This window comes from Photinus pyralis, unplaced genomic scaffold (assembly GCF_008802855.1).
Source record: "Photinus pyralis isolate 1611_PpyrPB1 unplaced genomic scaffold, Ppyr1.3 Ppyr1.4_LG6, whole genome shotgun sequence".
Classification (NCBI taxonomy): domain Eukaryota; kingdom Metazoa; phylum Arthropoda; class Insecta; order Coleoptera; family Lampyridae; genus Photinus; species Photinus pyralis.
Genome location: NW_022170663.1, coordinates 41,574,402 through 41,592,647, shown reverse-complemented (window position 1 = coordinate 41,592,647; position 18,246 = coordinate 41,574,402). Strand labels below are relative to the sequence as shown.

The window sequence follows — 18,246 nt, the reverse complement described above, 5'->3', positions numbered from 1 at the left end:
AGTCTTGAAATGAATTGATTTATAACTTAAACGTTATTTTATCACTTGCATATACAGAATTTATAACAGCACGAACTAGTTATTACTTCGGCGTTGAGATGGGAACTGAAATGAAACGCAATTCGATTTGCTTATATAGCAAACTCGTATGCTTTCGAATGTTCTTAAACAACACATGTCACATTTTCCGGAAAGATTGCGTCGCATTTGTCTTCGTTCTTTATCGACGATGATTAATATTTCATGACGTCTCGGGATTTCTGGAATATTCGCGACAGTAGGATAGAGACGTGTATTGGACTTGGACTATGCAAATTATGATAAATATGAAATGTTGTTGGAAGCATTATGGTTTATGAACAAATTAGATCGATAAATTTTAAATAAAACAATAGGTACCTACCTCAAAAGTTACTTATGTGTCTATCACAAAAGGAATTTCCTATTTCAATAATAATTTATTAAAAAGCGCGAGTACTGTGAGCAGCTTCTTTATCCATAGTGTCTTAACGGTTGTTCATAGATTACTCAAAAACGCTCTGACGTATAAAACTAAAATTTGTTAGATGGATATGCCGTGGCTTAGGAAAGATGTGAATAAACTTTGGACTTCACGGAGTAGCCCCATGCAGGCAGAGTAGCACAAAACGCAAGCTCGAGCCATTTTTATAGCTTTGAATTGGTTTAGGTAAGTATTTGTTAGCTATTTAGGTACTTAAAGTTTGCGTTAGCCTATCAGCGTATTCACCATCTCCCAGTCTAGCGCTTTTTCTTATGTAATGTTGATAATAACAAGACAACCATCAATATGAAAGTTTTTAATGATGAATTGTGCGTGCCACTTGACTGAATTGGCTTATCAAGATATTTAGCAGCAAATTACTATATTAAACCACATCTGTAACATTTCCATTTTTCTTTTTTTGTACATTTATACACATAGTTCAGATATGGAAGTTTATTGAAAAACATTTGAAAATAAGTAAGATTGGTTGCATATCTTAAGGGGCATTTGACATGTATATTTAAGAATGGAACTTAGGAGATCTGTGGGTCCAGAGTTAAAATTTACGCACTACTTGCATTTTCAACAGCGAGTATGAATTTTGCATTTGCTTAAAGTGAGTAGCGAAAACATGTAAATGCATACAAATCCTAAGCTACATATGTCTTAACCATATGCGCCTTAAGACTAAATTTATAATTGGTTTCAAAATAACACTAAGCACATTTTAAATCTTTAGTCCTCTTATGTGCGACCATATGCTTTTTAAAATATGCACCATTATTGGTTGCAAAATCACATTGGGCGCACGTTAAATCTTTAGACGTCCTATGTATTAACATATGTGTTTTTAAACTAGATTTATAATTGGTTGAGTAGTCACACTGGGCACATTTTAAATCTTTAGATGTTTTATGCGTTAATAGATGCGTTTTTAAATTAGATTTAATATTGGTAGCAAAATCACACTGGACACACTTAAAATCTTTAAATGTTTTATGTGTTAATAGATGTGCTTTTAAACGAGATTTATAATTGCTTGCAAAATCACACTGAGCACATTTGAAATCTTTAGAAGTCTTGTGTGTTACCACATGTATTTTTAAGTTAGATTTACAATTGGTCGCATAATCACACTGGACACACTTAAAATCTTTTGATGTTTTGTGTATTAACATATGAATTTTTATATTAGACTTATACTTGGTTGCGAAGTCACAATGGGCACATTTTATATCCTTTGAAGTCCTGTGAGTTAACAGATGACTTTTAAAATAGGTACTATTATTGGTTGCATAATCACATTGGACACACATGAATTCTTTAGATTTCATATGTGCCGACATATGCGACTTCAAACTAGATTTATAATTGGTTGCGAAGTTACAATGAGCACATTTTAAAGCCTTGGGGCCGTGTATTAACGAATGTGTTTTGAAATTGGAGCGTCTATTGGTTGCATAATTACACTGAGTACATACAAAAGCTTTAGATGCAGTATGTGTTAAGAAATGAGTCTTTAAAGTAGATTTATAATGGGTTGAGAAGTCACACAGAGCACATTTTATATTCTTGGAAGTCGTGTGAGTTAACAGATGACCTTTAAAATTAGCACTATTATTGGTTGCGTAATCACACTGGATACACTTAAAATCTTTAGATGTCTTATTATGTGCTAACAGATGTTTCTTTAAATGAAATTTATAATTGGTTGCGAAGTCACAATGGGTACATTTTATATCTTTAGAAGTCCTGTGAGTTAATAGATGACTTTTAAAATGGGCACTATTATTGGTTGCATAATCACACTGGACACACTTAAAATCCTTTGATGATTTGTGTGTTAACACATGTATTTTTAAATTAGATTTATAATTGGTTGCATAGTCACAATGGGCACATTTTATATCCTTGGAAGTTCTGTGAGTTAACAGATGACTTTTAAAATGGGCACTATTATTAGTTGCATAATCACACTGGCCACACATAAATTCTTTGGATGTCTTATGTACAGACATATGCGACTTTAAATTAAATTTATAATTGGTTGAGAAGTCACAGTAGGCACATTTGATATCCTTGGAAGCCCTATGTTTTAACAGATGATATTTAAGATGGGTACGATTGTGGGTTGCATAATCACATTGACCACACTTAAAATCTTTAGAGGTCTTATGTGTTAACACATGTATCTTCAAACTAGATTTATAACTGGTTGAGAAGTCACAATGAGTACATTTTAACGCCCTGGGATCGTGTATTAATGAATGTCTTTTGAAATGGAAGCGACTATTGGTTGCAAAACCACACTGGGTACATTCAAAGTTTTCTGAAACTAGTTGACGCTTATTATGTAATAAATTTTCCTGATATTTGTTTCCAAGATATTCATCTCCCTGACTGTCTTTAGAACAATTTGCACTAATTGTAATCACATTAGATTCCTGTTTTACAGTTGCAGAGACATCATTTGTAAGAAAAATCTTCTCCGCAAGGTATTTACTTATTTCTTCTTCTTGTTTCGGTTCCACTTTAACAATTGTAGACATATCTTCACGCGTAGGAGGCGCTTTAAAAATGGAGATCTAAACACAGTTGAATAAATAGGGTTGTTTAACTAAATACACTTGGAAAGTCTGTGGTGTAACGTGTAATGAGATTTTCACTAAAGCAAAGGCAATACAATACAATACAACATGCGTGAAGATAGCGTCGGGCTGTCAAGTGAAGTATGACGTCATTATGTAAAAGCAACGGGTATGCGTATAACGAAAGCTTAGAAGGGGTTTACATGGTGACCGAGCATTAGGTAGCCAGACATTAGGACGCCTGGAGAAGTCTTCCTTTGTTTATTCATTTATAGTTATTCTACCGGCGCTTAGCACAAAGTGATTACAAAAGGACTTTACAACTTCCTTTACATATGGAAAATTGTTGAGATTTTATACAGTGCTTTTTATTAAGTATATGTAGGGATTTACGTGTATTGTTTGTTCCTATGTCTACTTTTAAAAGACAAGATCTCTTCTGAAGAGTGCCTTATTTTATGCAAGCAAACTAACTATCCTACTTTACATTTTATTGGATGGGCAAAAGTCCAGACTATTGAGTATTATTTTTTTATTATAGGAATGATGTATAGCACAATAAGATTCTTTATCGTCATTTAACGGAACCACAATGGGTTTTTTGACGTTTTGTCAACGCCTACTACACTAAAATTAAGATTAGGGAAAAAATGCAATCCTAAGTCTACTTATGTGACAGCATATGTGCCTTTAAACTGGATTTATAATTGGTTGCAAAATCACACTGGGCACATTTTAAATCTTTAGACGTCTTGTGTGTTAGCAGATGTCTGTTTAAACCATATATATAATATATGGTTTAAACTACATCTGTACTTAGTTGTATAGTCACACTGAGCACATTTTAAATCTTTAACAGTTTTATATGTCAACACATGTACTTTTAAATTGGTCTTCTTATGTGTTAATAGATGTAGCTTTAAACTTGATTTATAATTGGTTGCAAAGTCACAATGGGCACATTTTATATCCTTGGAAGTCTTGTGTATTACAAGATGTTTTTTAAAATGAGCACTATTATTGGTGGCATAATCGCACAGGGCACACATTAGTTCTTTAGATGTCTTATGTGCCGACATATGCGACCCTAAATTAAATTTATAATTGGTTGAGAAGTCACAATGAGCACATTTTAAGGCCTTGGTCCCATGTGTTAACGAATGTCTTTTCAAATGGGAACGACAATTGGTTGCATAGTTACACTTGGTACACATAAAATCTTTAGACGAATTGTGTGTTAAGAGATGTGACTTTAAAGTAGGTTTATAATTAGTTGTGTAATCACATTGGACACATTTAAAATCTTTACATGTCTTATGTGTGAATAAATGAATCTTCAAACTAGATTTACGATTGGTTGCGAAGTCACAATGGGCACATTTTAAATCCTTAAAAGTCTTATGAGTTAACAGATGACTTTTAAAATAGGCCATATTATTGGTTGCATAATAACACTGGACACATATAAATTCTTTACATGACTTATGTGCTGATGTATGAGACTTTAAATTAAATTTATACTTGGTCGAGAAGTCGCACTGAGCACACTTAAAAAGTTTTGAAGTTTTAAACTTGGATTTATAATTGTTATGTATTAACTGTTGTGGATTATTCTGTGAGAAATTTTCTTGATATTGATGCAAGATCTTTCCAAAAATTCCATCTTCCCGATCTAATTCATTATTCCCATCATAATTTGCACTGATTGTAAAGTCATTACATTCCTGCTTTATCGTTGCAGATACATCATTATTAGTAACAAAAACCTTTTGGTCAAGGTATGTACCTATTTCTTCTTGTTGTTTCGGTTCTAGTTTAACAATTGCAGTCATTTCCACGAACGTATATACTCGCTGGAGACGTTCTAAAAACGAAAGTCAAGACAAAGTTGAATTAATACAGTTATTCAACCATGTAGAATTGGAAAGTATCACACACCTACCCTAATATTATAGTAATACCAGCACTTTTCTGCTTCTTGGCTTGTCCTAATTACATATAAAGTGCATGTTTAAAATGAGACAGCGTTCATCACACAGGGTGTAATCTCATTCGAAAACCTGGAGGGTTCTTCCCTTAGTAAGAGGTTCTTCCCATCCCATGTTGTGATGTATGTTTATGTTTATTAATTTTTAGTTATTCCCTCAAAACGTTCAATCCGAACAAAAAATATGTTCGTCTTGGAAAAAACGCACCACGAGGGGGTTGTTCCACCGACAGTTAAGTAGTTTGGCCAAATCCAGAGGGCGTTTTGGTTCGTGTCGCTTAAAGTCCCTAGTAATCTAGGGACTTTAGTGTCGCTGTAAATAATAATTATACAAGCTGCTTCACGGAAACTGTATCCTAAAAGTATAATAATTTTAATTTGAAAATGTGCATACCGATACTTATTCATGACCTCTCGACAGAATATATTGTCATGATCGTTTTACTTCTGGTTTTACCGGATGTGGATAGCAACTCGGAACGCCCTGTATTTTATTGCATTTTCGAAATCTACCTACATGAAAATCCACGTCGTTTGATATATTTCCCTACATCCAGTATCAAAGGTTTAAAAGTTATTTAAGGTATTTCAAAATTTTTGACATTTAACATGATTTCCTTAACATGATTTCCTTAACTTGAATTTCAAAAGGTCTTCCAAAATCAATACAACTGCTACATGAAAATGAGTTAAATTTTAATCGCCCTTCTGCATGTTTTATTTCAACTTTTTAATGTTTGAGTTTATTAAACTTGGCCATTAATTTTAAAACACCCTGTGTTAGTTAGTGTTAGACTTTAGACTATGGAAGAGGTGGACCGATAAGGTTTACGTTTCGGTTAAATTTATCTGTACCTGTACAGCCACAGCGAGCCCCACATAAAATTTTCAAAATAGAATTTTTTTTAAAATTTACTTTGGCACCCGAATGTGTATGCCGAAGCTGATTTGGGCACCACGCTTAGGGACTTGGTTTTGATAAGATATATGCAAATGCGGCATGGGGCGCGGAAAATCGTTTCTTCGCACAATTTACACGCCAATTACTATATTTTCATTATATTTCGTTTAATAGTGCAGATTGTAATGCTTTTATAAAATACCAAACACCTAAGGCGTTTTTACCGAGGGGAGTAATATATATTTTAATTTTTAATTAAGTGTTGCCGCATTTAAAAATTACATAATCTTATGGATGATCGCGGTTTAATATTTTAGAATCCCTGGTTAAGTGGGCGTGGTTTATAACGCAAGAGTGGCACAGTGTTGCAACCTCCTAAAATCGCTGCTAACTTTTCGCTGCCAGTTCCCTACTGTCCATGATACTATATTGCTCCCTGTATAATGTACATTGTACCGATCAAACCGTACGCTGTCATCAAGCATGTAATATATATAGGGCTATATCACAGCTTACTGATAGTAAGCTGTGGCTATATGTCTATGGTTGTCAATATATGGTTGTCATGCGCCTGGTTATGTTATGTCCACAAATCAGTGAGGTTATATCCACAACACTCGCACACCCATACGAACCCATAACGCAAGAAGAAGTTGCAGCATTACGATAAACTATGTGGTACAGTGGTATGTGATTATTGGGCTTGAGCGAAAATTGCTTACACCAACTACTTTTCAAGCCTATTTGTTTGGGCAACCCTATGCATTGATACTGTTTAGAGTGCCTCCCATAGGTGAAGATGGCTGCAATCGTTAAAGTGGAACCGAAACAAGAAGAAGAAATAAGTACATACCTTGACGACAAGGTTTTTCTTTCTAATGATGTCTTCGCAACTGTAAAGCAGGAATCTAATGGGATTACAATCAGTGCAAATTATTCTAATAGCAGTTGCAGTGAGTTGCAGCAAGGAGATGAATGTCAGGAAAACTTTTTGCATAATAAGCTCCAACAATCGGAAAATTTTAAATGTACCCAATGTACAACCAATTATGAATCGAGTTTAAAGTTTCATAATTGTGTCCAGTGCGATTATGCAGACAATCATAGTACCTTTTGTAAAAGTCATCTAATAATACGCAAGACTTCTAAATATATAAAATGTCCCCAGTGCAATTATGGAACCAATAATAATGCCTCCCTTAAAAGTCATTTGTTGACACACAGGACTTCCAAGGATATAAAATGTGCCCATTGTGACTTCGCAACCAAGTATAAATATAATTTAAAGACTCATATGTTAACACACAAGACGTCTAAGAATTTGAAGTGTGTCCAATGTGATTATGCAACCAATTATAAATCTAGTTTAAAGATACATCTGTTAACACATAAGACTTCTAAAGTGTTGAAGTGTGTTCAGTGCGATTATGCAGCCATTAATTCTACCTCTTGTGAAAATCATCTGATAACACATAAAACTGCCAAATATATAAAATGTCCCCAGTGCGATTATGCAACCTACAATAATGCCTCATTTAAAAGTCATCTGCTGACACACAGGAATTCCAGAGATATAAAATGTGCCCAGTGTGATTATGCAACCAATTATAAACATAATTTAAAAACGCATATGTTAACACACAAGAAGTCTAAAGATTTTAGGTGTGCCCAATGTGATTATGCAACTAATTATAAATCTTGTTTAAAGACACATCTCTTAACACATAAGACTTCTAAAGATTTCCAGTGTGTCCAGGTCCAGTGTGATTATGCAACCAATAATAGTGCCCATTTTAATAATCATTTGTTAAACCACAAGACAGCGAAAGCTTTTAAGTGTATTCAGTGTGACTTCGCAACCAATTACAAATCTAGTTTAAAAACACATCTCTTAACACATAACACGTTTAAAGATTTCAGGTGTGCCCAGTGTGATTATGCAACAAATTATAAATTTAGTTTAAAGGCACATCTTTTAACACATAACACATTTAAAGTTTTTAAGTGTGTCCAGTGTGATTATGCAACTAATAATAGTGCCCGTTTTAAAAATCATGTGCTATCCCACAAGACATCTAAAGTGTTTAAGTGTGTTCAGTGTGACTTTGCAACTAATTATAAATGTAGTTTAAAAACACATCTGCAAACACATAACACATTTAAATATTTCAAGTGTGTCTCGTGTGATTATGCAACCAAGTATAAATCTAGTTTAAAGACACATATATTAGCCCATAGGATGTTTAAAGGTTTTAAGTGTGCACAGTGTGATTATGCAACCAATAATAGTTCGTGTCTTAAAAAGCATGTGTTAACACACAAGATTACCAAGGATATAAAGTGTACCCAGTGTGACTTTGCAACGAATTATAAATCCAGTTTAAAAACACATATGTTAACACATGAGACATCTAAAGATTTTAAGTGTGTCCAATGTGATTATGCAACCAATAATAGTGCCTATTTTAAAAGTCATCTGTTAACTCACAAGACTTACAAGGATTTCAAATGTGCCCATTGTGAATTTGCATCCAATTATAAATCTAGTTTAAAGACACACATGTTAGCACATAAGTAGTTTTTGGTTTTGATTTATTTGCTACTAACTATGTATGGAAAAAGCATATATCTTCTCTTATATATATGGCCAAAAAGCACTTTCGGACTGTCTTTCTCCTTTGATAGGCCGGTTGCGTTTGTCGTAGAGCAATCGGTCGGCTTTAGTTTCGACCACCATACTGTGCTTTAGCACGGGCGGGATACAGACTTTACGGTTTGCGCTCGGTCTCTTCGGTGAATATTTAAACGTTACACTACTTAATACAAGTTTTGGGGTCTGTTAGTTCATTTGGATATTTAACTAAAAAATGTTACTGAACTTCAAGCAAAAACAGAAAATTAATTTTATTTTTTCTTTTTCAATTTTTCTTTTGCTGAATTTTTTCAGTGTGGGCGCTGCACACCTATAGTCCACCTCAAATTGCCGCTATTGGACTTGACATACCCTGTATAATGCATGCTATCTTATTTGGAAGTGGCTGCGAGTTCAGCATGCGCATTTTTGGCGCGTTCCGTATAGCTTTTGGGTATAGCTAGCTCTAGCTTCAACAATTTTGGTGATTTTGCATTTCAAAATAGACGTATAAATAATCGTTGTATGTATGTCCGTGTACCACCCTCAATGTACATAATTATTCCATGTGTTTTGGTTCTGTCCCCAGTTCTATGGTTTTATGGTTATGTCCATAAATCACACAACGCAAGAAGTTGGGGCACTATAGAATTAGGGTATGTAATAATTATTGCCTTTGCTTGAGAAGCAAGAAGAAGAAATAAGTACATACCTTGACGAACAGGTTTTTCTTACTAATGATGTTTCTGCAACTATAATAAAGAAGGATTTTAACGAGATTACGGTCAGTGCGAATTATTCTAATGACAGTCGCAATGAATTGCATTTGCATAAGTATCAGGAAAATATCTCTCATAATAAGGACCAACAAATTTCAGAAAATTTTAAATGCCCTCAGTGTGATTTTGCAACCAATTATAAATATAATTTAAAGACGCATATGTTAACACACAAGATGTCGAAAGTCTTTACATGTGCCTATTGTTATTTTGCAAGCAATTATAAATGTAACTTAGTGAGACATACCTTAACACATAAGATGTCTAAAGATTTTAATTGTAGCCAATGTGCTTTTTCAACCAATAATAGTGTGTATTTTAAAAATCATGTGGCAATGCACATAACTCCCAAGGATATAAAATGTGCCCAATGTGACTTTGCAACGAATTATAAATCTAGTTTAATGCGACATTTGTTAATACACAAGAAGTATAAAAGTTTAAAATGTACAGAGTGTGAGTATGCGACCAATAAAACTGCCAATCTTAAAAACCATCTGGCGACACACAGCCCTTCTAAAAATATAAAATGTACCCAGTGTGACTTTACAACCAATTATAAATATAATTTAAAGACACATTTGTTAACACACGAGATGTCTAAAGGTTTAAAATGTATCCATTGTGAGTATGCAACCAAGTATAAATCTAGTTTAAAGAGACATCTATTAACACACAAGCGTGCCCGTAATTATAAATCTAGTTTAAAGTCACATATGTGGGCACATATGGAAGATTTTAAGTGTCTCAAGTGCGATTATGAAACCAATAATAGTAACTCTTATAAAAGTCATCTAATAACACACAAGACTTCCAAATGTATAAAATGTCCTCAGTGTGATTATACAACCAATAATAACGCCTGTTTTAAAAGTCACTTGTTGGCACACCGGAATTCCAAGGATTTAAGATGCGCCCAGTGTGACTACGCAACCAATTATAAATCTAATTTAAGGTCGCATATGTTAATACACAAGACGTCTAAAGATTTTAAGTGTGCCCAGTGCAATTATGCAACCAAGTATAAAACTAGTTTAAAGACACATATGTTGGCACATAGGACGTTTAAAGAATTTAAGTGTGTCCAGTGCGCTTACGCAACCAATAATAGTGCATGTCTTAAAAAGCATGTGGTAACACACAAGACTTTTAAGGATATAAAGTGTTCCCAGTGTGACTTTGCAACCAATTATAAATTTAGTTTAAAGATGCATATGTTAACACATAAGACATCTAAAGATTTTAAGTGTGTCCAGTGCAATTATGCAACTAATAATAGTGCCCATTTTAAAAATCATAAGTTAAACCACAAGACGTCTAAAGATTTAAAGTGTACCCAGTGTGATTATGCAACTAATAATAATACTTGTTTTAAAAATCATTTGTTAACACATAGGACTTCCAAGGATATAAAGTGTGCCCATTGTGACTTCGCAACCCATTATAAATCAAGTTTAAAGTTACATCTTTTAACACATAAGACTTCTAAAGATTTAAAGTGTGTCCAGTGTGATTATGCAAGTAATAGTACTGCCCATTTTAAAAATCATCTGTTAAACCACAAGAGTTCTAAAGATTTTAAGTGTGCTCAGTGTAACTTCGCAACCAATTATAAATTTAGACTAAAGACACATCTTTTAACACATAAGACATCTAAGGATTTTAAGTGTGTCCAGTGTGATTACGCAACCAATTATAAATCTAGTTTAAGGACACATATCTTAACCCACAAGTAGGCTAGGATTTTTATGCATTTGCATTTTTTCTCTAGCAACTTTAAACAAATCCAGTTTTATAAATGCACAAATATAGTTTTGTTAATTATTGTATAATTTGGTAAATACTTATTTTGTCAGTTGTATACAGTGGTGTATTGGGGTGAACGACGTTGTGGTACTTTTTGAGTGGGGTGACAGTTCCTAGGCATGGCGCGTGGATCGCCCAAGACAGATTTAATCCACTTGCTTGTGTAAAAAGCTGGCAGAGATCAGAAAACGATACATGCACCCAAATAGGCTGCGGGACATGAAGAAAAGCCATCTATCATTTGGAATTACTGTTCATTACGAAATCGGGAATAAATAAATCAGATCAAGATCGAAGTAAGTAATTTTCTAATCGAGTATGTACTAACTACTAATACGAAAAATGTATGACGTATTTACATCATCTACAGGGTAAGTAAAAAGTCTCGAAATATTCGATTATCTAGTTTATTCTATTAACAATTTTTTTAATAATGGATGTGCATATATGTATAACAAATATTTGGCATTTAATAATCGGAAACGTTTTCAACTTCCGGTTCAGCCGCAAATGATTTTAACTCTTTGATTTGTAATGCAACACCCTGTATAATTTTTTGTTATCGAAGTCAGAATAAAAAAACTACATAAGAAATGATATTTATTTAGATTCCGTTTTTGTTTTTTTCGAAAAGTGATAAAGTTAAAATAACCTTTGAAAACCGGAATAAGTGGCGGAACTCGAAAAAAAAAGTTATTGTATTAACAAATATTAATACAATTAATAATTGTAAGGTCTCCTTTTTTCGACTTTCGGTTTTCAAAGGTAATGCGATTTGCTACAATTTATTTTAATTTTTTTATTGTGTAGCAGATGTTAAATTGACATTTTAGTAGGTTTGAATGAGTATGCTAACTCGGTCTCTAACCGTGGGAGGAGATAAAGTGATCACTTTAACCGCAAGGGTAGATAACGTACGTGAAAGAGATTATTATTATGCATTCTAATGACAAGCACGATATAAAATAACGTTCAGAACATATGACAATGATGTTTCTATGGAAACGACCGCGACGGTAGAACCTAAGCTTGCTAGTTTTAACGTCTAAATTAAATTCAGAATTGTCAGAAGCTTTATATACACGTGGATAAAGCGAAACTAACCATCTCAATACTAAACAACGCAAGCATGGTAAAAAGACAAAGCGCAGGCCGACTAAACAAGTACTTGGTTGTGGAGAAAATTCCCAAAACTAAGATCATATCCTCTTCTCATGTCTGAAAAAATGAAATGGGATAATAATATGACCAGGGGCGGACCTAGACAAAAAAAATTGGGGGGGGGGGCAGACATGACATTTTGCCAACTCTAAGAAATAAATAATTCAAATTATTTTTGATAAAATTATTGAGCTTAATATTCATCCTAGCTAAAAATTCCAACTCAAACGGGTAGTATCTATTAAGTATTTCAAGTCTAATAAATCATGTAGAAAATCTACATTTTCTACATGATTTATTAGACTTGGATCAGTATACGGTCTCTAATACTAATTTGGCTTTCATAAAACAGGAATTTTTGCTTGTATTAGTCCAAAGGCATATTTGACCACACCTCTGTACTGACCTTAACCCACCCCAGACTCAAAGTGAAGATAACAGATTTCACGGCAAAGTGGCAACGTTGCAATCCCAGTATCAAAACACGGATCCCGCTCAAATTTCAAACAAAGGAATGGTACGTGATTGGATCGTCTAAGGTAGGGTCCCCTTACGTTACACAAAGCTAATACAATGACTCGGGCGGGACCCAGTTTCACGGTTATATTGTTAGGGATTGGGCTGGCATATTTGCCTATTAACCCGTAGCGCAGTTAAGATTGTTAGGGGCAACACATTCATGCATTTATTGATATAATTCACCTTACTAGTTATTCATATTGTATATCGAATGGAGTGGTGTGAAGTTTGTAAAAACATGTCTGATCTATTATTCATCTTGTGACGTAACAATAGGCAGTTATGACAATACACAGTGTGCTCGTGGAGCCCCAATTATGCTCAGTTTCCACATAATGACATTGGTATAATCCCCAGACTTCCGGAACTACTACCTGTGCTTCGTAACACTCCCCTGACATTGGTCACGTAACGACACAAAACTGAAGATGGTTAAGAGATGGGTCACCGCCCATGTGTAGGACGGCCTTCGGTTAGCAGCACTTCGTCCCTAAAGTTGGAGGTTCGAGGGCCCTCGGATCCTTTCGTGCCTTAGCTCTAGAATACCTTTCTATTCTAGCGTCCGAGCTCCCTCTCACGGTAGGAAGATATGTTACATACCACAGGGCACAAACATTCGCAAATGTTACGAGTCACCCTAACCTAAATACACCTAGCATTGCATGCCCTACTTCACGGAAGTCGAGGTTCTTCTACATTGGTACAACCCCGTGCACCGTGTAACTGAGTTAGACGTGGTCTAAACCTGAGATATCGTAGACTTCCACAAGCACATGGATATTAGTTAACACCTCGCATGTTATAAATTACGTATTGGCACAATGGTATATGGAAAATATCTGATATAACAAATGGCACAATTCATATAAGTACATAAGGGTAAACTACATAAAATACTTTACCCAACACCAAAGTGGTTGAATCTTATACAATAATCCCACCACCAACAAGCTTTAAACAATCGACAAATGAGCCAAGCCCCCAAATCCCAAACATCCTCCGGAACTTACAAAAAAAATATCGACAGGTGGTGATGGCCGTGGCTCATGTCCCCAGAATCTCCAACTACTTGACCGGTTACATCCAACGTTGAAATATACAGGGTATTTAAAGGGATATAGACATCTCACCTCCTCCAAGTGCCTCCAGTATTACCAAAGTTCATTACATATGCGCTATTGTTATCGTTTTTGTGCATTCGTCCATCCTGCTCATATAATCGCCGTTATTGAGTTTTTGTCCATGACACACCCTGTATAATTCACAGTATCTCATTGCGCTTTGTGTTTTGGTTATGTTCACGCTACAATGTAGAAAGTGATGTATGACTGTAATATTAGGGTATGCGGTTATTCTTGCCGTTGCTTGAGCGAAAATTGCTTACCTACACCAGAAATTCCAAGTCAATTTGGTTGTACAACCCCATTATAGGTAGTATTATTGAACTTTGTTTTTGATCTCTGCTTGAGGGCAACTTCTATACCTACGTGAAGATGTCTGCAATTGTTAAGCTGGAACCGAAACTAGAAGAAGAAATAAGTGCATACCTTGACGAAAAGGTTTTTCTTGCTAATGATGTCTTCAGGACTATAAATAAGCAGGAATCTAATGAGATTACAAATTATTCTAATGGTCAAAATGAATTGCAGCAGAGAGAAGAATTTTTTGGAACCGTCGTGCACAAATATCAGGAAAACGTCTCGTATAAGTGCCAACAAATTTCAGAAAATTCTAAATGTATTCGGTGTGATTTTACAACCAATTATAAATATAATTTAAAGACGCATATGTTAACACACAAAACGTCTAAAGATTTTATATGTGCCCATTGTTATTATGCAACCAATTATAAATGTAACTTAGAGAGACATATGTTAAAACATGAGATGTTTAAAGATTTTAAGTGTGCACAATGTGATTTTTCAACTAATAGTAGTTTGCATTTTAAAAACCATGTGGTAACACACATGCCTCCCAAGGAGATAAAGTGTGCCGAGTGTGACTTTACAACCAATTATAAATCTAGTTTAATGAGACATCTATTAACACACAGGCCTTCTCAGGATATAAAAGGTATGCAGAGCGACTTCCCAACTAATTATAAATATAATTTAAAGACACATATGTTAATACACAAATCATCCAATAATTTAAAGTGTACCCAGTGTGATTATGCAACCAATTTTCGCTCCCATTTCAAAAGACATTCATTAACACATGAGACTTTCAAGGCGTTAAAATGTGCTCAGTGTGACTTTTCAACAAATTACAAATCTAGTTTAAAGTCACATATGTCAGCACATAAGACATCTAAAGATTTTAAGTGTGTCGAGTGTGATTATGCAACTAATAATAGTGCCTTTTTTAAATCTCATCTCATAACACACAAGTGCTCTAAGGATATAAAATGTACCCAGTGTGACTTCGCTACTAATTATAAATATAATTTAAAAACACATATGTTAATGCACAAACTGTCTAAGGATTTAAAGTGTACCCAGTGTGATTATGAAACCAATAATCGTTCCCATTTCAAGAGACATTCCTTAACACACTGGACTTCCAAGGTGATAAAATGTGCCCAGTGTGACTACACAACCAATTATAAATCTAGTTTAAAGTCACATATGTGGACACATATGGAAGATTTTAAGTGTCTCAAGTGCGATTACGAAACCAATAATAGTAACTCTTATAAAAGTCATCTAATAACACACAAGACTTCCAAATGTATAAAATGTCCTCAGTGTGATTATACAACCAATAATAACGCCTGTTTTAAAAGTCACTTGTTGGCACACCGGAATTCCAAGGATTTAAGATGCGCCCAGTGTGACTACGCAACCAATTATAAATCTAATTTAAAGTCGCACATGTTAATACACAAGACATCTAAAGATTTTAAGTGTGTCCAGTGTGATTATGCCACCAAGCATAAATCTAGTTTGAAGACACATATGGTTGCACATACGACATCTAAACTGTTGAAGTGTGCTCAGTGTGTTTATTCAACAAAAAATAGTGTGGCTCTTAAAAAGCATGTGATAACACATAAGACTTTCAAGGATATAAAATGCTTTCAATGTGACTTCGCTACCAATTATAAATCTAGTTTAAAGATACACCTGTTAACACATAATACATCTAAAGTTTTTAATTGTGTCCAGTGTGATTATGCAACCAATTATAAATCTTGTTTAAAGACACATATGTTAAGACATGCATAGGCTTAGGCTTTTGTTTTTAGATCGTAGTTGGTGGTTTGCATGTCATCAATTCAAAATGAAGTTAGATCTAATTATAGAACAACTTCAGAAAAATAAATGCTTTGATCAAATCCTTCTCTTGCTTTGATCATACATTTAACTTGAAACCATAGATCCTGCAAATGTCTATGCTTTGACTGACTTGAAAAAATTACACCAATCGTAAAATCAAAGATGAATTATTACTAGGCTACTACTACTACAAATGGCATTAAAAAATGGAGCCTAAAAGGTTGTAGAAAATAAATAGAAAAAGTCAATGGTTGGACGATACTAAATTATTGCAAATAATAAATAACGGGTGATCATAAACGGGTAGTGATCGAGCCGCTTTGGAAGTTCAAGATAAGTACGACGATTTCCCATGTAAAAAAATATGGGTAACTCGACAGCAACTAATTTTTGATCGCATAGTATAAACAAGGTAAGGTTTCATATATTACCTACTGGTCTGCCTTAAATACAAAACTAGTGTTCCTCCCGAGTCCCGATGTCCCAGAATTTTGGGCTATTAGAAATGGCGTATTTATCCATGAAATGGCAGATTTCGACAATCAAGCTACGAGTTCCCTTTGCGTAAATAGATAGGTACAGACGGATACTGCAGGTGAGCGAGAAGGGAAAACTCTATCGTGCTTCTGTTGATTGTATAGTCGCAGTGCCACCAACACAAGTGCGATAGAGATAGAGCTTGCCTCTTAATTTTTGTCCTCTCGCTCACCTGCAGTATCCGTGCATAGTATTTGTACGCGCAGTCTATTTCTATATATCGATAAGACTGACAAAACGTTAACCTCGACACACAATGTAGTCACTTTAAAACTATTTTGATATCAGCAACTTTTAAACGGTAATGATTCTTTTCTATAAATTGTGTGCTGTTATTGAGGTTCTACACTAACTTCACACTACAAGAACAAGGAAATAAAGTCAACCCGGCAACGTTTAAAAATGGCCACCCGAATGGCTATTCCCTCCAAAACTAAACAAAATCCCGCTTAAATTTGAAAAGTGGCACGTGATAAAACATCAAAGGCAGGGCCACCTTACGTTAGTTGTAGACAACACTTTAATCTGAAGCACAGTAGGGAAGGAACGTAAAATAAAACACTGAGATTGTGAAAAGTTTGTTTAATAATGATCGTAATTATTAAGATTGTGAAGCCCGGAAATTTAGTTGATGTACATTAATATAAACAAAGCAAGCAAAGCCAAAAGGTGTCGTACTCTCGCAAAAGTAACTGCTAAGGGTAAAAAGAGTACGACGTAAGAAAAACCTCGCAGTTTGATTAATACAGTCCAAAAGTTAATTAACAATAAAATATTTTGTAAAAGTTTAAGCAGTAGTTAACAAAGATAGTAAATGCATAAAGGTTAAAAGCAAGTTTTTGGGAACAATGGGTCAGGTATTAGCTGGTACCTAAATTCTGAGAAAGTGTTAAGAGTATAGGATGTGACTCATCTTTGGCGCAATAAAGTCCTTTTGTTAAAAGCAAGATATGGCCTTGTAGGCAAATTTAACTAAAAACAAGATATGTGGAAATTATTGAATCGCCACTCATTTATCGCACATAGATTCTAAACTGAAGAGCTTTGATTAGCTCCTGCAAGATGGGTAGCCCGCCCCTGGTTACGGAGTTTCGAGCCTACAGTTGGATATCGACAATCACGGAATTAGGTGTCGTACTTCAATTTTAACTACAGTTTTTTTTCCACCCCCGTGACTGCTTCGTTCACGGAGAAAATTGTTAGTTACAAACTACAAGTCAGTACATATATCAAACGAATCGGTAATTTCCACAAATTAAAATAAAATGATCAAAACTTATATGAATGTAACTTCAGAGACAAGACCAAGTAATCAACATCAATAAACATAAATTAAGCAAACATTACATAAACAATTACAAACAATAGCAGAACGGTATCACACATATGATGCTGCAGAGCGGTTAAACCAAGTAAATTTCAAAAACAGAGATTCAAATACACAACGAATATAAAATGCGGCCTACAAAACACAAATACGATATAAAGAAGTGCAGAAATTACTACCTGCATTAAATAATACAAAATAACAACAAACAATTATGGAGCGAAGC

General features: G+C 34.5%; 3 protein-coding genes across 3 annotated transcripts; 1 reads left to right on the top strand and 2 right to left on the bottom strand.

Moving 5' to 3' along the window:
• Positions 1 to 847: 847 nt before the first annotated feature.
• LOC116173428 (zinc finger protein 708-like) lies at positions 848 to 3,210 on the bottom strand. Its single transcript, XM_031490899.1, has one exon. The coding sequence runs from the start codon at positions 3,052 to 3,054 to the stop codon at positions 1,222 to 1,224; it is 1,833 nt and encodes a 610-aa protein (XP_031346759.1). The 5' UTR covers positions 3,055 to 3,210; the 3' UTR covers positions 848 to 1,221.
• A 626-nt stretch (positions 3,211 to 3,836) lies between these two features.
• On the bottom strand, positions 3,837 to 5,301 carry LOC116174649 (gastrula zinc finger protein xLCGF3.1-like). The gene is made up of 2 exons (XM_031492590.1): positions 5,032 to 5,301; positions 3,837 to 4,957 (listed from the first exon to the last, which is right to left on the bottom strand). The coding sequence occupies exon 2, from the start codon at positions 4,923 to 4,925 to the stop codon at positions 3,837 to 3,839; it is 1,089 nt and encodes a 362-aa protein (XP_031348450.1). The 5' UTR covers positions 4,926 to 4,957; positions 5,032 to 5,301.
• An 8,847-nt stretch (positions 5,302 to 14,148) lies between these two features.
• On the top strand, positions 14,149 to 16,215 carry LOC116173429 (zinc finger protein 99-like). The gene has a single exon (XM_031490900.1). It carries the CDS (start codon positions 14,372 to 14,374, stop codon positions 16,103 to 16,105), a length of 1,734 nt encoding a protein of 577 aa, XP_031346760.1. The 5' UTR covers positions 14,149 to 14,371; the 3' UTR covers positions 16,106 to 16,215.
• The last annotated feature ends 2,031 nt before the right edge of the window (positions 16,216 to 18,246 follow it).

Excerpts from the sequence above, each read along its gene's own strand:
- LOC116173428 (XM_031490899.1), bottom strand. The coding sequence starts at position 3,054 with ATGTCTACAATTGTTAAAGTGGAACCGAAACAAGAAGAAGAAATAAGT.
- LOC116174649 (XM_031492590.1), bottom strand. The coding sequence starts at position 4,925 with ATGACTGCAATTGTTAAACTAGAACCGAAACAACAAGAAGAAATAGGT.
- LOC116173429 (XM_031490900.1), top strand. The coding sequence starts at position 14,372 with ATGTCTGCAATTGTTAAGCTGGAACCGAAACTAGAAGAAGAAATAAGT.